Genomic DNA, 19,735 nt, shown 5'->3' with positions numbered 1-19,735 from the left:
TATCTGTATGCACATCTTCAAACATCTACATGAGTTCAACCTGTCTACTGCAAATAGAAATTTCCTAGTGTTCAGACAGATAAATCTAAAATCATTAGGCTGGATTTTATAAAATTGCGCGAGCGCAAACAAAAGTACGCTGGATTTTATAAGATACGCGTGTAGCCGCGCGTATCTTATAAAATCTGGGGTCTGCGCGCGCAAGGGGGTGCACATTTGTGCAACCTGCGCGCGCCAAGCCCAGTGCGCGCTGCCTGTTCCCTCCGAGGCCGCTCCGATTTCGGAGCGGCCTCGGAGGGAACTTTCCTTCGCCCTCCCCACACCTTCCCCTCCCTTCCCCTACCTAACCCACCCCCCGGCCCTATCTAAAACCCCCCCCCCTTACCTTTGTTGGCAGATTTACGCCTGCTGAAAGCAGACGTAAATCTGCGCGCGCCAGCAAGCTGCTGGCGCGCCATCACCCGACCCAGGGGCTGGTGCGGAGGCCTCGACCACACCCCCGGGCTGGCGCCATGCCCCCGAAACGCCGCATCCTTTCGGGAACGCCCCCGACACGCCCCTTTTACGAAGCCCCGGGACTTACGCGCGTCCCGGGGCTCTGCGCGCGCCGGCGGCCTATGCAAAATAGGCGCGCTGGCGCGCGTAAATCCAGCCAGATTTACGCGCAAGGGGATTTAAAATCCGGCCCATTGGGTTTTGCATCTTTGCCAGCAGATGGAGATGGAGCAAAGTTGACATCATGGTATATATACCCCTGCAGTGACATCAGCCCACCAGTATTCTCCATCTCCAGTAGATGGTGAATGTGCGTCTCCCTACTGGGGATTGCTTTAAAAAAAAAAAAAAAAAAAAAAAAGCTGAAAGGCAAGTGGATGCAGGAAGTTGAGGGTGGCAGTGAAGGTATATGCCCTCTTCCCCACCCCCACAGCCAGAGACTGACCTTGTACTCACAGCTGGGATGGGCTGAGCTCAGGTAAAGGAGTAATTGGGAAAAAAAAAAAAGAGAAGGGATTCCTTCTACCCCCGGGGCTTAGATTGATGGCAGCGACCCTGGAGATGGTGCCGTGAGCGAGGGGTTCTTTCTTGTTTGGTTAAGATCCCACTCATATTGGAATTTTTGCAAGATGCATTGAGTAAAGGGATGGCCCTTAATTCATTAAAAGTACAGGTGGCAGTCCTTGCCTGTTTCTGAGGTCAGGTGAATGGTGGACCCTTGTCAGCTCATCCGGATGTGGCCTTTTTCTTAAAACGAGGGAAGCAACTTCGTCCTTTGTGGTTACTGGTGCGCTTGTGGAGTTTTAATCTAGTTTCGGATTTTTAGCAGGCCCTATTTTTTGACTGATGCGTAACCTTTCCTTGAGGTTACTGACCTTAAAAACAGCGTTTCTTGTGGCAATTTGTTCTGCACATCGAGTATCAAAACTAGAAGCCTTGTCTTGCCAGAAGCCATTTCTATGCGGGACTCCAGGGGTGATACAGCTGCATACTGTTCCTTTTTGCCAAATGTGGTCTCAGATTTTCATTTGAATCAGTCTATTTCCCTGCCGACTCTGAACAGGGCAAGAGATGTGGAGGACAGCCCTTGGATGTCAAGAAGCATATCTTGAGGTATTTAGAGGTTTCTGAATCTCTCAGGAAGCGGCCTCGGAGGGAACAGGCAGCGCGCACTGGGCTTGGCACGCGCAGGTTGCACAAATGTGCACCCCCTTGCGCGCGCAGACCCCAGATTTTATAAGATACGCGCGGCTACACGCATATCTTATAAAATCCAGCGTACTTTTGTTCGCGCTCGCGCAATTTTATAAAATCCGGCCTAATGATTTTAGATTTATCTGTCTGAACACTAGGAAATTTCTATTTGCAGTAGACAGGTTGAACTCATGTAGATGTTTGAAGATGTGCATACAGATACCTCATGTATTAAACCAAATTCTCCCAGCAGGTGATGGGGCTAAGCTGGAGGGGCTGTGGAGAGTCTGGGACATATTTCCAAGTTTGGTGGTTGTATACACCACTGTCGGAATTCTGGACTCAAACAGTGATCAATAAAATACTGGGATACCAAGAATGGCTATATCCCACTTTATGTTTGCTGGGATTGTGGTTGGACATGGTCTTGGGGAGAGATGTTTATTAACTGTGACCACCTCTTTCATGCTAGCCGGCTGTTTATACTCCATGGTGGGACAGGGTGAGCCGGCATCGCGGGCTACAATAGTCTGCTGGATTAAGGAGGTAGTCACGGCTGCATATGTAGATGCTGAGCAGTCATTGTCTAGTCAGGTGTTAGGACTCATTCCACTAGGGTTCAGGCAGTGTAATGGGCGAAGGTTAGATTGTTGTCTCCCGTCAACATTTGCCGAGATGCAATGTGGTCCTCTTTACACACCTTTTCCAGGTATCATCGCCTAGATGTGCAGACCTGGGAGGATGCAGCCTTCGCACGGACGGTTTTGACTGGACCATGGGCAGCCCCCTGCCCTGTTCAGGAGTAGCTTTGGTACATTTCACTGGTTTTGGATTCACCTGTCTGAATGCTAAGAGAGAAGAAATTACTACTTACCTGATAATTTTCCTTTCCTTTAGTACAGACAGGTGAATCCACTTTCCTGCCCTTGGCAGATGAATGGTTGTGCTATAGTCCTCCTGCATGGCTGCTTGTTCAGGGAGTACTGGTAAGTGTCAATCCAGTTCCTAGATTAGTAGTATTACACTTTTTGTATGAGCTCAGTGTTTTCCTGTTGGCTGAGTGCTGGAATAGTTATCTGTTAATAATCAAGTTTTGTTCCACAGTTGGCTTTTGCAGATAATTCTGGTGAGCTGATGTCACTGCAGGGATTTATATACCTTGATGTCAGCTTTGCTCTGTCTCCATCTGCTGGTAGAAGTTCATAACACACCTGGATTCACTTGTCTATACTAAAGAAAAGGAAATTATCAAGTAAGTAGTAATTTTTCCTTTTGTGTATTTTCTTCTAGATAAGCCCCCACTCCTTCTCCGACAGTTGCAGCCCTAAGTCCAAGTTCCAGGTATTTAGTAGAGTAGTAAGGGGCTCCATATCATCATATGATAGGATGATGGCCTTAAATAAAGGAGAAATAATTTTATGGTGCACTTATTTCTCCATAAACACCTTTTCCACTCTCATGGGTTCTTGCTGATTCCAATTTATTCCTTCCATTTGGAATAATTGTGTCCGGATCCTATTGTGCACCTCCAGAGACTCTTCCCTTAAGGTCAAAATCATCTTTTAAGGGCATCAGAAGAAAGCCACCCCTGCTCATCCTTTAGATGTCCCAGGAATTTCAGTCCCTGATGCCGCCACTTATCTGGTTCAGTATGAAAAGTTGTGATCGAGATACCAGGGTTGTCTTTCAACACTTCAAGCAACAAATGTGGACCCATAGGAATGTTCACGTGTTTACAAAGCATGTGCCACACACCATTCATATGCACAACAATGGGATTTGATCGGCTGAAGCCCTTTATGATCTCCTCTGAATGTCCTCTTGTTCGCTTGCCTCAAAGATAGTGGTGAGGATATTCATCTGAGTCTGCTTCTTTCCGGAGCATTTTCTGTATGCAGAAGAACCTCAAAGGTCCAGAGTAGATCCAGCTCCCTGAAAGGAGAGCATGATAAATCTATAGGTCTGGTAGAGGTTGTGAATCTTTTGCAACTCCAGGCGCTATGATCCTGAAAAGCAGGCACATTTTTTCTTTTATTTCCAGCCTTGGATCAGAGGTCTGTCCTTTCAGCTGTTCATAGGGTCAGGTTCTGTGCTGGCTTCTTTCACAGGAGCTGGTCATGCTTCCTTTTGTTTGCAGAGGAGTCATTCTTTGTTCTCCCTATAGAAGGTTGCTTGCAGCAGTCTTTCCCCCCCCCTCCCCCCCAGGAGGGGACTCATATTATGTTAGAATCAGTCTGTGACTGTACCAGAGGCACAGCTCCAAAGAGACAGATCCCAATTCAAGGTCAGTAAATCTCCTTGACAAGGAACTTTGGACATCTTCTAGTTTGGATATTCTCTAGAATTGTTTGTTTCTGTTTCCGATGCTTTCTTGGTGCCCCTTGTTCTACAGCCTCCAAGAGTGAGATAGTTCAAGTCACTTGTGAAAGACTTCTTTTGCTCAGGGCTATGGGTCAAACCTACCAGGGTAGGGTCATGGACAATATTTGTATGTTTTTGTTTGTTCCCAAGCAGGATGGGCTTTCAGACTTATCCTGGTTTTGAAGGCTATAAACTGTGACCTCTACAGACCATGTTTTGGTATAGCAACTATTTGTTGCATCCTGATAGAATGAGGAGATGCTAGCTTTTATTGTCCCTGGGTCTGTTGGGAGAGTATTTCCATTTTTCTGTTCAAATCAGAGGATAGGAAGATCATTGGTCCTCCTTGCCTGGACATTTGGCAGATCAGAGCCAGGTCCTATCTTGAAGGACTCCAAGCTCATGGTAGATCGGACCAGGTTTGTTTAGAGCTCTTGTGCTGGGTTGTCAGTCTCGCGAAGAACAAACTCCTTCTTACATAGACATAGGAATATTTGGAACACGAGTTTGACTCGCTTTTCCAAGATGGCTCACATCACACCACTGCCCGGCCTTCCTTCTACACCAGAGTTAGCCTACCTTTTTGTGCAACATAACTTCCATATACATGGACTCCCTTCGCACATTCTCGCAGATCGCCGCCTGTTCACTGCCTGGTTTGTAAGAAGTTTGATATTACATTGGACTTCACCTCTGCATACCATCCACAAAGTAATGGGCAGGCTGAAAGGGTCAACCAGACCCTCAAAAGCTTTTTGAGAGCATACGTTAGTGAGCACCAAGGCGACTGGGCTTCCCTTCTCCTGTGGGCCGAACTCTATCACAACAACCATGTGGGGGGTCTTTCTGGATCTTCCCCCTTCCAAATAGTCATACCACTCACAGTTCCATTTTCTTTCTCCTGTCCTGCTGCCAATGCCACGAGTTGCAACCTCAAAGACCTATCCAGAGAACACATCAACTTCTTACAGTAGCTGCCAACCGGTTTAAGAAACAAGCTTACAAAAAAAAGTGCCAGATGACGCCACTATTCAAACCAGGGGAAGTAGTTGGCTAATCACCCAGAAACTGCGTCTCAAGATGCCTTCTACTAAATTCGCACCTAGGTTCATGGGACCATTTTCCATTATCTGCCAGGTAGGGTCAGTGGCCTACTAGTTGATATTTCCACCCACACTCAAGGTGTACAGTGTCTCCATGTTGCCCTTCTCAAGCCAGCCGTCCTGTCATGGCCTCCTAAAACAACAGATGTGCTATCCAAAGAAGACACATGAATAAGGTTCAGAAGATCTTGGACTCCAGGAGAGTGCGTAACAAGCTGCAATATCTCATCTTCTGGAGGGGCTTCACTTCATAGGAGAACTCTTGAGAGTCTGCATCCAGTCTCCAAGCCCCCCAAATGGTAAAGGAGTTCCATCAGTGCTACTCCCAGAAACTGAAGCCATGAGACTTGGGGAGGGGGGCTTAGAGGAGGGTACTTTAATGTTTCAGCAGGTCATGGGATGGCCCATGAACAGCCGTTCTTACCCACTGTGCTGCAGAACTGCAAAGACGCCTCTGGAATTCATGTGCGGCACTGATGCTGCCATTGCAGGCCTCCAGCATTGCGCCATGCCTCCCCCTAGGTCCTCCATGCGCACCTTCCCCTGCTAACAAGGCCCTGTGGCGAGAAGCTCTCAGGAAGCGCCCCTTGATGTCAGCATGGCTCCCAGCCCTTGCCTCAGCACCAAGTTCTCCCTCCTTTCTGCAGTGCATGTTGCTGTGTTCCTGATCCTGTGTTCCTGCTCCAGTCCCAGCCTTGCCTTGTTCCTGCTCCCTGGTCCATTTCCAGTCCCTTGTCTGCCTGCTCTCCTGGTATTGACCTTGCTACAGACCCAGACCACTCTCTTGCCTGCCGCCTGCTTCTGACCTTTGCTACAGACTCGGACCATTCTCTTGGCTGCCGCCTGACACTGACCTCTGCCTTAGAACTTGACTACGCCTTTACTCACTGCCTGCCCTGAACACAGCCTGGCCCTGGACTTTCTCTTTCCAACCGCCCTTTGGGACATTCTTCTAAGTCCAGCTCACTCCCGGCCAAGGGCATGTCTGCCAGCTGTCGGCATGGGCCTAGTAGGTTCGCCTACTAGGCTGCGTCAACCATGCCACAGTACAAGGGCTCACAACCATGACAGAGCCATGTAACTGGAACATTATTGTTCAAACCACTTGCAGCTACATGTTTGTTTGGCAGTAGTCGGTCTTCTGGAACGAACAGAATGTGATAACATAAGCCAGGTTCAAGAAGATGGAGAAAGAACAGGAAAGGAGGAAAGAAGTGCAGTAAATAAAAAAAAAAACAATGTGGAAAGCTTGATCACCCAAAAAGTAAAAACTTCAGCATTTTCATCTAATAAGCTTCAGTATCTTTTAACTATAATGCAGATCATCATACCAAAGGGGTGTTCTCCATTTTAAGCCAGATGTGCTAAAGGGTTTTCCCCTGTATTGTTTTTGGGATAAAGAAATTTAGTACATGTGGCCCTTTACAGTTTCTTCTTATCATTAAATAAAGCAAATGCAGTTCACTACTTTCTCATTTATTATATAGCACTCTTTCTTGCTTTGTATTCTGTTTTGTTTTCGGTGCAGGTAATTATTTTTTCTTTCTAGGTATGTTACTTGATGGCTTTTTGAAAAGTATGAGTACAAAGAAGGCAGCTCAGCAGTGCTATGATGAAGCAAGACAGATCTTCACTGCTTTTGACAATCAATGTAAGTTTTTGAGATACACCGCTGGTTTACTGAGAATGAAGCTTGCACATTTTAGTATCAAATTTTGTCATTTCTGGGACTGCAGTTCCAGTTTCTGGATTCTGTTTAGCAGTTTTATTTGTTTAAGCTTAGAAAAAGAAATTTTGAAAACTCAAAATTGTATGGGAAATCATTTATACAGAAGTATTGGTGATACAACCTTGCTGTTGTGTTTTTAAAATATTATGGTCCTTGTTTTCCCCTGAACTTCAGACACTCAAAAAATGTACTTCTTTACCAGTTTTAGAGGTGAATATTGCATACCAGTATCCTTGATTATCCGGTCTTTCAAACATTGTGCCTTTTTCTTTTCTTTCTTTAATAACACTGCCACTGTGTGGCCAAACGTTTCAGAAAGGCTCCCTGAGCTGGTCTGATGACTCTGTGGCAGTACTGTATGCTGTCATGCAGGAGACCTAAGTCCGATTCCCACACTTGGCTTCAGTTCCTCAGGCCAGCCGAGGCTGAGGGTGCTGGCGGCAGTGTTTGCATCCCTGTGGGATGGATTCCCAGTCATCACACAATGGCAACACAGAGAAACATGGAATATGATGGCAGGGAAGGACTGTAAGCCTCATTTACTCTGCCCACTTTACTTCTGCTGCATGTCATAGACCTCGGTTGATCTCTGGCTTTCTCTTCACTATATATATCTATATATATATAGATAGATATAGATATATATACAACAGTATCTTAAATTCTGTTCAAGGTGCAAATGAAGGTTTATGGCGCCTTAACTTCACTAAAGGCCCATTCTGATTCTGCGGCAAATCCAAAGGCACAGTTGAAGTTGCCATTAAAGACGGCAGGGATCTATCCAAACCAAAAAGATGCTTAACTGTCTTTACTTTAAGACTTAAAATGATTGGTATTAGGCTCAGGTTGTAACATTTTGTGCGGCAGTGCAGGAGATTCATATTCAAGTCTCTTGTGTATCGGGGCTGGCTGGGTGTATGGATGCTGCAGAGGTGACTTAGGCCAGTGGAGGGAGGGAACTCACAAATGTCGATTATTTGCTTAATTCTTGCCAATCATAGAATGGTGATGAGGACTCATCTTGCAGGAAACTTCACTTGTGGTGGTGAGAGCTCCTGAGGGTCACCTGGGCATGTCATCTAGAGAGGGGCAAGTAATGCAGATAATTCCAGGAGCAAATCAGGAGATAAACATTAACAGGGTGGTGGGTATGATTCTTAGATGAGGAGATGCATCTCCTGCTATAGCCCTGCTTGTTAGCTACAAGTCCAATGGATGCTACAAAATAATCTGCGTACTGCGTCTAGATGAGAGGTTCACAGCTCCAGTCCTCAAAAGTCGCAAACAAGTCTGCTTTTCAGGTTATCCACAATGAATATTCATGAGATATATTTGCATGTCTTTGATCTGAGAACCTAGTTCATTTTCTTAAATTGGGTTACCCTAAAAAGCCAAGCTATGCGCAGCCCTTGAGGAGCAGAGTTGTGCCTCCTGACAGTTTCTTTATACTTTAAATGTAAGTGAAGCATATTGACTCAAATGACCTTTGCTTTCTATTCATTATTTAAATACTAGATGTTTCAGTGCATTAGCTTATGTTAGTTGACTTTTTGTGTTTTTTGTACACTAATTTTTCTTTCTTTTTTTTTTTGCTAAGATCGAGGATTTTTAACCTGCGATGATTTCAAGACCGTCTTCAGGCGTATTGTTCCACATTTTTCTGAGCGCATGATAATTGAAACCTTCAGGTATGCCGGGGAAACGGCCAATGTTTGGATTTCTCACTCTGCACCCAAGCTGTTGGTAGTCACTCCTTAAAGTGCCACTGCAGTATGGTCCTCTCACTTCCTCTTATGCATAATGTTATTCTATATACTGGGTGCTTTTCGAAGTGAAAATGGTTTTAAGAAAGCTATTGTGGGGGTAGTGTTTTGCAGGAATTTAATGTTTGCATTCTTTTTTATAACCTTGACACTCTGGCATTTATAATTGGTGCTTTCTTCATGTCATTTACTGTTTAGTTTACTTTTTGCTGTGCTGTCTTGATATGGTTTTCTTTAGCCTGTGCTATATTTTTACACTCAGAAAAAATATGCAAGAGATCTTTGGAGACTGTGGGGGCAGCAGCTTACAGATTTCCACAATCTAAAAGAACTGTACCCATTTTCAATGTGTGGGCTTTGGAGTCCCGTGTGTGGTGGGCCTGTTCTGTGGAGTGTGGGCAGGAGGTCTGCAGAGGTAGAGAAAGGGCTACAGAGTTCCAATTTGTGTTTTAGATAAGGAGAAGGGTCATTATGTTAACCGTCCCTTTCGTTTTGGGCCACTTAGCGAAGGGAAACCTAATATGCAGATTACAATAGCATTAGTCACACTGGCCTGATACTGAGCACTGACCAGTTAAGAAACTTAGCTATGCCATTTAATATCCGCATATATCTCACTACTTAGCTAGATAAGTTATATTCAGCTAATTAGGACCAGCTCTGTGGCTGGTCTAACTTATCTGATTAACTTAACCGGAGAAGAGCGAATGATCCACTCTGATCCACCCACTGCCCACCCACAAGTTGACCGGCTAAAAGATTGCCGGATAACTCACTTATCCAGCTATCTAGTGGCTGCTGATTTTCAGCGACTGCTAGATAGTTGGATAAGTCCTACTTAACCAGCTATCAAATGCTGAATACACTTTCAATATTGGGCCCTCTGTCTTTAACATGACCCAATGTCACATAGGCCAGTCAAGCCCATCTAAGAATTATTCTAGAAATGCCTGTCAGGCTACTTCGAGGCCAGTCTTTGCCTCTGGCTGTAGCCACTTCCAGCTGGCTTTCTTCAGGCCATGAAACAGACTTTGGGGGCTCTCCCTAGCTGCAGGAATCCCCGCTAGAACTGCTGCCGGTATGTTTCTGAAGAAGAGTGGGCGAACATGTTCTCAAAGCTAAAAAATTCCAGCTTAGTGGATATGCTTCATCAGCATTGCAAGGAGTTTGTGATCCCGCTGGAACTGGTGGATTCAGGGTCTGGCAAGACTCTCGTTCATGAGGATCTCCTCCAAAACGAGTGCATCAATCACAAGAAAAGAGAGACACTTACCTGCATACATGGGGACAAACAGGAATACCCAACCGGTCAGGTTCTGCTGACGACCACGGCAGGTCAAGCCATTATGGAAGTGGGATTCCTTCCTGAACTCCTGTACCTAGTTATTCTGGGACATGATTGTCCCCAGTTCGTGACCCTGTGGACCCAGCCCACAGGGAATCAGGGTAGCCCAGCCAGGGGTGGGCATGTGGTGAGGAAGAGCCGGGAATTAGCCCAGGCCCAGGCATGTGAGGAAGCATGTAAGGAACTATCTCAGAATACCTAAAAGGACTGGGTATAGCTATCTGCACTGGTCTTTCTTAAGTCCCAACCTAGCAAGGGATTCTGGGATAGGGTGGTTCACTGCAAGCAGAGGTAAGAGACCAGGGCCAGAGGAAGGGGAGAGGCCCAGGGAGAGAGATGGAAGCCTCGAGAATACAAACTGTAAGCTACAACTATTTTTTTTTAATTGCACAATTTAGCTAACTTATTTTTGTTTATTAATGCTTAACAATAAAGAAACTTATAAAGATTGTTGCCAGAGTCCAGCCTGGAGTCTGTTCTCTGAATTGTCCTGACCGCTCGGCATCACATATTCTGATTTGTGTTAAATATTTCTTAATTTTATTTTTTGATGTTTTATAAGAAAATATGGTAATTCTGTTTTTCCATTGTTGTAATACATACAGAGTCTGGCTTTTTGCATTTTCCAGTTCATTTTTTGTCAGCATGTTTCTTTTTATACTTTATGGTCTATTTATTCTGTATTTGGTGAGGATCTGTCTGTATTCTGCATGTGTGACTGAGGTATTCTGCTAGCATGTAGTTTCTGTGAAGGGATCTGTAGCAGCCTAGTTTATTCTGTTTTCCTAATAGGGCCTGGGGTAATATTTGCAGTGTTGCCTTTCCATAAATAGGATTGTTACTGTTTGAGTTCTGGCAGTTAGTGCCATTTTGGTATGGGAGGTTTACTATCGTGAAATTGCAATTCCGTTTACTTATGGCTTTCTGAGGACCAAGCCCACACCCAACATGTTACAAGAGGCCTAATACCATACGGGTTCCACGTGTCTCTGTGACAGGGTTTTCTGGTTGGTACCACCGCAGTGAAAATAAATATAATATACGTGTTGAAAGTGATTTTACTTATCTCACATACTTTTTAATTATGTGTGGTGAGGACTCTGGAGGGTGGGGGATGGGGGTGCAGGGCTGTAAGCTGTACCTTGGATGCCTGATGCACTTGCACAGGCCCTGAAAGAGTGTGGCACGCACGGACCCCCACTGCTCACCCATCTCCCACTCCCCCTCAGGATGCACGTGCTGAGGCAGGCGGCAGGATTGCCAGTTTCCTAGAAATACTATTACTAATGCTGTGTCTGGCTCACCTTTGCCTCTGCATCCCCCTTTCCCAGCGTTTCAAGTCAGCAAATGGGCCAGACCCCAAAGTGTCGTCCCTCCCCCCGCCCTTTCACTGATTTGATCTGCACCACGCCTGGGGGGAGGGGAGCAGTACAGACAGCAGATTGCCTTGAGCCACCCCTGGCTAGCACAGAGGACCCCTTCATTCTTGTTTTTGGTTTGTTTTACGAGTTCTTTATCTATTCAGTTTGCCAGTTTGTATGCATCTGCCTGTGACCTGCTCTTTCCTATGTATTGGATACTGAGCTTGGTTACAATTGATGAGTAAAAGCGCAGCACTTTTCAAGTGTAAGATTCTCTTCTTAAACAGGCCCAGGTCAGATCTTTTTAACACCAGACACTTACACTGCCTCTGTTTCCTCTTGAAGAAGTGTAGGCGTTATGAACCATACAAGTACCACAGAACTCTGCGTTTTTGATTTCCCTTCTGCCTGTATTTGATGATGTGGTAGGGTAGAGCGTGTGCACTGATTCCACACATGTGAGTGTACAGACTCAGTCAAGGCAGTTCTTGTGATGTGCCGTGTCGATTCTGCCCGACGAGTCAGCCTGCACAACACTTTGTGCAGTTACCTAATATGGGCAGAAAAGAGGGGATTCCATCTGCCTGGGTCTGAAATTCTTCTACAGATACGCAGTCATCGAGAGCTCCATGCAAACACTGTAAAAACCATTAGCAAAGCACAAAAAAAAAACCAAAGGAATGAAGCTATGCATGTTTCCATACCAGCTTCTGAATGGAGTAGGAAGGGTTAGGCAGCAGAAAGCTCAGCGGCCTTTTCTGATTGTGTAATAAGAAGCTGAAAACCCAATGCACCCGAGTGACTAAGACTTTTCCTTCATTTTGTGTCCATGGGGAAAGACCTTGATTAATCAGACCCTAAGTAACAGTTTTAGCAAAACCTTATCGTTTACATGCTGCATGCGTCACTTTAAAATATTAAAATTGTCACTACATCATTTTAAAGGACAGGCACGGTTCTGAAATATAAGTTGCCTAGATAAAGAAAGAGCAATCTTTATTTGGTAATCCAGTGTAAGGTAAAAGAAGCAATCTGAAGTCAGTCCAGACGCACAGGGGAAACAATCTTAACTCCAAATATGAATCCTGGCCCCACCTTCTCTAGTTTATTCAGATTGCTACCTCCAGGAACTTTTTCCTCAAAAAATCTGTCTGTAATTTTGAAATCAAAGGCATTTTATACATATTTTGTTCTGAAATTTGACACATTCTTTCTCTCTAGCATTTAAATGTACCCTAATGATAATCTCAGGTCTGGGGTTTCGCAATGCCTGCAGCACCACAACACCTCGTAAAGGGAGAGAGAAGAGTCGGAATTTCTTTTTTTTTTTTTAATTAGTATAAGACAATAACTTATAAGCTGTGCCTTCATGATATCTTTTATTTTAACTGAAACAGTAATTCACACATGGGAGATTTACACTGCCCAATACATTTTTCAGAAATGTAATTACTGGATCAAAATTCATGCTTATATATAATACAAATACAGCAGGCCAACCAGAGAATTTTAATGTCTAGTCTTTAGAACTTTAAAAGAAGCCTCCAACAATGTTCATTACACCAGAGGAAGGGAACATCAGCCATCATGCACAATGACATCTATAGGTCGAATTTTTGGGGCAGATATGCAGTCTGTAGCCCCCTAGTGAAGGCTTTTGCACCAATGGCTGACTTATAACGGCAGGAGGGTGAGACCTACTTTGGCAGAAATAGCAATAAAAAGGGAGAACAGGGACCTGCTCAGAGGCCCAATGGAGGTACTGCACACTGCCATGTGAGAATTTTGGGTTTGCTTCCCAAGCTCAACTTCTGCTCCTTGAATGGGCCAAGGCTGGGACTATTGCAGAGGCAGTGGTGTGGGGGAGGGAAAAAGTCCCAGCCATCACACAACAGTGACACTTAGTGGCCAGATTGAGGGTGCACATACAGTGGGATACAGGGGGAGCCACGGTCTGTGACCCCCCAACTGTGAAGGCTGTTGCTGTGCTACCTGGTCAAGAAAGGAGGAGGGAGAAGGTGAAAAATGGGGGAATAATCCCAGATGGTTGTGAGTGAAAGTTCATGGGCCTGTAGCCCCAGTGGAAGCCGATTCTGATTGAACTGGAAGCCCAAAGGAGCTGGAGGAAACTGATGAGCCTCCCAAAGGAAAGGGGAGAGGACTTTCTGGCAATAGTAACACAGTAAGTGACAGCAGGTAAAGACCAAAAATGAGAATTGTGAATTGCCTACATATGGGTCTGGTCCTATTGGATTAGATTAGTTGTAAAAATGACTTTTTAAAATATATTCAACTACTGCGCAGTATTGTGTATCTTAGGCAAATGTTTTCAGGTAACATCATGCAAGTTTCATTGTAACGTCAACATCAGTGTTGCGTGTGCCAGCTGCGGCAGGCCCGCGGTCAGGCCCTCTTACCCCCGTTTGCCTGCTCCAGCGCCTGTCTCTGCTTCTCTCGAGGCCATGGGCCGCTGCCTTCGACTCCAGGCTGCTCCCCGTGCTCCCAGCTCCGCCACGGATGTCTCAGCTCCGCGGCGGGCCTCCCCGTGTGTTCCGCGGGGAGACGCCACCATCCCGTGCCGCTCCCCTCTCTAGGCGCACGTGCACATCAGTTCTCCTTTTAAAGGGGCCGCGGCAGGAATCCAAACCGCGGCCCCGGATGATGACGTCCCGGTACTTAAGGCCGGGCCCAGCAGGTGCTTCCTTGTCTTGGCAACAGGTCTCCATGCTAGTCGTGTCTATAGTTGCTGTTCTTGCGTTTCCTCCGTGTTCCTGGTTCCTGATTCATCTGCGTTCCTATTCCTGATCCTGGTACCCATTCCTGCTCCTGTGTTTCGTGTCTACCCTGCTTGTTGCTTCTGACTGACTCCTGGCTTTGACCACTGCATCGTCTGACCAGGCTACTGCTTGTCTCCTGGCTTTGACCACTGCTTCGTCTGACTACGCTCCTGCCCATCTCCTGGTTTTGACCTTTGCCTTGCCTGACCATTCTCCAGCTGACTTTTGGTTTTGGCCCACTCTTCCTTGCCTGCCGCCTGCCCTGACTGCAGCCTGCTCTGCGACGCTCCTCTTGAAATCATTCTGGACTTGGCCTTTCAGGCTTCGGCCTGTTCTTACTCAGGCACCCTCTGTCTGCCTTCTGTTCTCATTGGCACCCGAGTCTCCGGGACTCTGCCTCATCCTGATCAGACCTCCTACTTCTACTACCTGGCCCCTTTCTGACCTCCTCATCCCTGAGAAGACGTCAGACAGAGGCCCACCTAAGTCCAGCCGGCCCCGGTAACCAAGGGCTCAACCTGCGGGGAACAAGGGCTGGTATTGGCGAAACTCCAGCCGGCCTCCGTCAGTCAGCCAGCTCCGCCTGCCGATGGTGAAGACCCGTAGGGCTTGCCCTGCGGGTAGCGCCAACTCCACCTCGGCCCAAGGGTCCACCTCCGGTGCAACAATCAGTAACAATCAATTCCTGAAAGAGTCCTTCTGAGTTTTCTGTTCTTCCCTAAAGCAGTGCTTCTCAACTTTTTTTTTTTTTTTTTTAATTCAAGAGCACACTTTAGAGTTTATTTTGATCTTTGCGGTGCTTTCCTCCATCTCTCTCCACCTCCTCCCCCAGCACACATACCTGTACCTTCCTTCCCCCTTCCCAACACACATTTGTGCCTTTCTTTCTCCTCCCTCACCCACCACACTGGTTCCTTCCATTCTCTCTCCTTCTTCTCACCCCACTGGTGCCTCTCTCCCTCTTCCCCTCATCGCACTTGTGCTTTCCTTCTCTTCTGCCTCCCACCCTACTGGTACCTTTCTCTCTCTCTCTGTCCCCTGGACAGCAGCACACTAGCCACCTATCTGTGGCTGTTCTCCTCTGCCGGCGTCCAGCTGAGTTCACAATCTGCAGGTGTAAGACCCATGCTTTCAGACGTCAGATGGAAGGCAGGCGCATCTATAGAGCTGTTCTCGAGGGAGAGCACTGCTGCTGTTAGGGGATAGGAGGATATCACCAGAGGATCATGCCAGGGTTGCCAGTACCACAGCACATTAGGAAAAGTGTGCCATGGCACACATTTGAAAAGCACCGCCTTAAAGGTGCCTTTAAGCATTGCTGTGCAGTAGGTCATCGCTGGCCAGTTAAGATCTTTGCTGCGGTTGTGTGAGCAATGGTATCAGAAAAGTATCCAGATAGTAAAGTCACACTACATTAGAAGTTAGTTGATGGCACATAAACGAAAGATGTAATAGTTTTGCATTATATGTAGAGTTTGTTCTCACTGCTCAGTCATGATGGGAGAGATTTCTATAAAGGAATTGTGGTTTATATGAACACCTTCTCTAACTTATGATTCATGAGAATAAAATAGTTGTACTAATGGACAGCCATTATATATTCTGTGTTTTTTGCATTGGTTAACTGTGGCATTTTTTAAAATATTTTACCATCTTTAAAACAAGCAAAGTGAATTGAATGAAAATAGGCAGTGAAGAAGAGCTTTTTTCATCCAGCTGGTGGCGCCAATTGCTCCATGTAAGAAGATAACTGAGACTATAACATATCCAACTCCTTTGAGCTGAGGGCCAGATGTATTAAGGAATACCTCCCATTTCATTTCTCTAGAAAGTTAGTCTACCTGGCAATGATTGGTCATTGGTTTAGTGTTTTCTGCTATTACACTGCAGAAACATTACATTTTGTCTAGTTGAGTTTTATTTTTTAGAGTGTTTTCCATTAAAAAAAAAAAGAAGTGTCATGCATTGTATAATTTACTCCTACACTTCTCAGAAGTTTAGCTGTATCTTCGGTGTGAACCTGATAATAATATAGCTGTATACCACAAATGGCCATGCACAAATACTGTAGTGAGGACAGCTGTCATTAGTGTAGGTGTTGACATCTCAGAGAGTGATAGGGCAATAATGAAAGCCATGTCACCTGCAGACCTGGGCTGTTTGATTATTGCCCACCCTCTACGCAAGGAAAGCTTTGCCTATATGTCAACAACATGCATGTTTTTACCCAAGTACTTCCGTAGGTGTTCCTGAAGCAGAGTTAAGTGGGCTGAGGTAATTGCACACGTTGTTGTGAATATGCAGAACTACCTGGGTTTTGCCTTTAAAAAGTATCCACACATAAAGAGAGGGCCGTAATCAAAGCTTTGATTATTGCAGCAAACCCCGTGGGTAAAAACTGCTCACAGGGTTTGCTGCACTAATAAGGTTTGATAAACCACAAACCCTTATATATTTTCTGTATGTATTTCCCCCTCTTTTATTATGAAAAGCATTTTTTATGAATGCTTCAGAGCTTATTGCTTACTGTCTTCATCTGAAGTCACAAACCACTATTAAAATATTTGATGATGATACCATAAAATCATCTGGTCATGATTAGTGAAAAACTGCAGGAATATGAGAGCGAAATCGAGTAGCTGTGGGTTTTCTGGATGCAAAATATTACAGGAAAAAAACCTTAGATGAAATAACCTGAAATGGTACACTGTTCCCAGTACATGAGAAGGCTGAACAGAGAGATGAAACATTACTTCGATACAGCGGTTTAAGACTTGCTGCTTTGAGAGTAGACAGCCTGTCACTGCTGGAGAACTTTCCGACCCACGTCAATGTGCCCTCCCAAGTTGTCATTTAAGACGATGAACAAGCCTTTTCTCCAAAGGAAGGAGTCAAAAAGAGCAAGAAACACTTTTGGTTTACCTGCTGCTGTTCATCTACACGCTTTGGATGATTCTAGAACTTTATAAAACTAATGCATACAGGATCAAATTTAAATCTCAGAATGATGTGTCTTTCTACTTTCGCATATTTCTATTGGCTTATTATGGGTTTTGTTAAGGTCAACTTGCAAAAGATGATTTAGAAATCAGAGTAACCAAGTGGTTAGATCAGCGAGTTTAGAATCGGTGAAGCCAGGGTTCAACCCATGCTTCTCCCACTCATCCTCTGTGTGACCTTGATCAAGTCCCTTCACCTTAGGTCCTGTTTACTAAAGGGTTTCTCCCACTTTGTGTCTATGATAAAAATGCTTAGTAAACAGGGCCCTGAGTTTGTAAGCCTTTAAGGGCAGGGACCTACCAACTATTCCTGAATTTGTAACTTGCCCTGAATTAGGATTTGGAAAGGCAAGTAATTAAATCTAAAATATGTTTAAAAATGAAACTAAATTACTTAATTTAGTTTCAGGGCAGTCTATACAGGAATCTTCAGTGACATAAGGGGTTTATGTTCATGAAAACCAAGAATTGGCCAATCTGTAAAATCCCCTCTTTGATTATAGATGTCTGACTGGGTTGTATACGAAGACACAAAAGTCATATTTTCTTGCCAACAGTTTTGATGATAAGTAAGTAGAGAAGGAGCATGTGAAACACAAATCAAATATTCCAATAGTATGTTTTTGTTGAAGGCTTTTCCTGAAGAGTCAGTATCAGGCTTGAACTTCATTAGGAGAGCAATCAGTGAAGTAAGAAATCATCTTCTAATAATTAATGTGACAGCTCATCTCAGCATCTTTCATACATGATCTATTGTTTGAGAATTGACAAACTCCTTCAGTTAATTTGGAGGAAGTAATCATCAATCATTAGCCCAGAGGTCTGTCTTTTTTGCTTTGTAGTAACCACCAGGTGAGATGTCATTACTGCAAGGTGGTCCTCAAATTACTTTCAGGAGCATGACAGTAACTGATAGCCATCACTGTTTCCAAAAGCTTTAATGCACTGGTTTCTTTTTCTATAACCTATATCAGAGTTAAATGAATACATCGTATTTGAAAAACTATCCCCATCAATCATGATTATATAGCCTGCTCCCTTCAGAAGATGGCTCCTTTTTTTCACACTTTAAAGAAAAACCAGCAAGCATTTTTCTCTAAGTAGAAAGGGAGTTCCGTATTAGCCAAAATTAAAGTGCTAGAGTGGTTGGATAAAGATACTGTGATAGCTTTTATAAGATGCAAGCATTTTGGGACATTCACAGTCTCAAACTCTTGCATCTTCAAGTAGCAATTTGGCTTATAAGGGTATCATCTCCAGCACTGCTTTGGTGGTTTCCTTTCAACTAACTGTGGGCTCATGGACGAAAAGAGATTTCTCCCATTTGGGACGTTATTCGTTAAAGGTTTTTAGCTTACCTTCCTAAGAGAAAGAAGGTTCATGTATTCGCTCCAAATTTTCAGGACGTGTCTGGGTGGGATCGTGGATACATAAAGGAGCTTGTTCTGGAAGGAATTTCTTGTTTCCTTAGATATAGATTGGAGAAAGGTTCTTTGTAAATTCGGCCTTTAGAGGTTGATATTCAGCACCCAGCTGGAAAAATAGCAGGATTTGAAAATCCTGTCATGCCGACCATCTTAGAGTTATTCAGCTAAAAAGTTATCTGGCTAACGCAGAGGAAGAATGGGAGCATTCCAGGGTGAGCTAGATTAACGCTGGTTTTCAATGTTATCTGGCTAACATACAGGCCGATACAGAAAAAAACACGGGAGAGCTGGCGAGCGCCCGCTCTCCTGACACGCGCACAGGCCACTCTCCTGGATGCGCGATTCAGGAGGGTGGCCTCTGCAAATTAGGGCCCGTGGTAAAAGGAGGCGCTAGGGACACTAGCGCATCCCTAGCACCTCCTTTTTGACAGGAGCGGCGGCTGTCAGCGGGTTTGACAGCCGACGCTCAATTTTGCCGGCATCTGTTCTCAAACCTGCTAACAGCCACGGGTTCGGAAAATGGGCATCGGCATAATTGAGCGTCCGTCTTCCAACCCGTGGGCTGATTTTTAATTTTTATTTATTTTTTTTTTAACTTTTACTTTTTTTTTTACTTTTGGGGCCTCCGATTTAATATCGCTATGATATTAAGTCTGAGGGTGTACAGAAAAGCAGTTTTTTCTGTACACTTCCCCGGTGCCGGCCGAAATTAACGCCAGCCTTTGGGCAGGCGCTAATTTCTGAAAGTAAAATGTGCGGCTTGGCTGCACATTTTACTTTCTGTATCACAAGGGAATAACTAATAGTGCCATCAACATGCATTTGCATGTTGATGGCACTATTAGTTTCGGGGGGGGGGGGGGTTGGATGCGCGTTTTCGACGCGCTATTACCCCTTACTCTTTAAGGGGTAAAGCTAGCACGTCAAAAACGCGCATCCAAACCTGGGCGCGCACTGTACTGTATCGGCCTGATAGTCTAACTTTTGGACAGTTTAAGAGATGTCTTAAAATTAGCAGGATTAACTTATCTGGCTAACTCTAAGATAGCAATGGCTATTCAGCATTGTGCCTGCACCACTGAATATTCCTACAAAGTTAACTACATAAGTTTATTCTTATCCGGCTAACTTTGCTATGGACTTCTTAGTGTCTATGGGGAAAATGCTTAGTACATAAGTGG

General features: G+C 44.9%; 1 protein-coding gene across 1 annotated transcript in view; it reads left to right on the top strand.

Moving 5' to 3' along the window:
* Window positions 1–19,735, top strand: part of EFCAB11 (EF-hand calcium binding domain 11) — a 175,668-nt gene that overhangs the window by 18,413 nt on the left and 137,520 nt on the right. The window contains exons 4-5 of the mRNA XM_029597775.1: window positions 6,703–6,804; window positions 8,480–8,570. Of these exons, the coding sequence (XP_029453635.1) occupies window positions 6,703–6,804; window positions 8,480–8,570 (193 nt within the window). The remainder of the gene's footprint in view (window positions 1–6,702; window positions 6,805–8,479; window positions 8,571–19,735) is intronic.

This window comes from Rhinatrema bivittatum, chromosome 4 (assembly GCF_901001135.1).
Source record: "Rhinatrema bivittatum chromosome 4, aRhiBiv1.1, whole genome shotgun sequence".
Classification (NCBI taxonomy): Eukaryota; Metazoa; Chordata; class Amphibia; order Gymnophiona; family Rhinatrematidae; genus Rhinatrema; species Rhinatrema bivittatum.
Note: the sequence above shows the minus strand (reverse complement) of the source record. Positions and strands in the feature narration are given on the sequence as shown.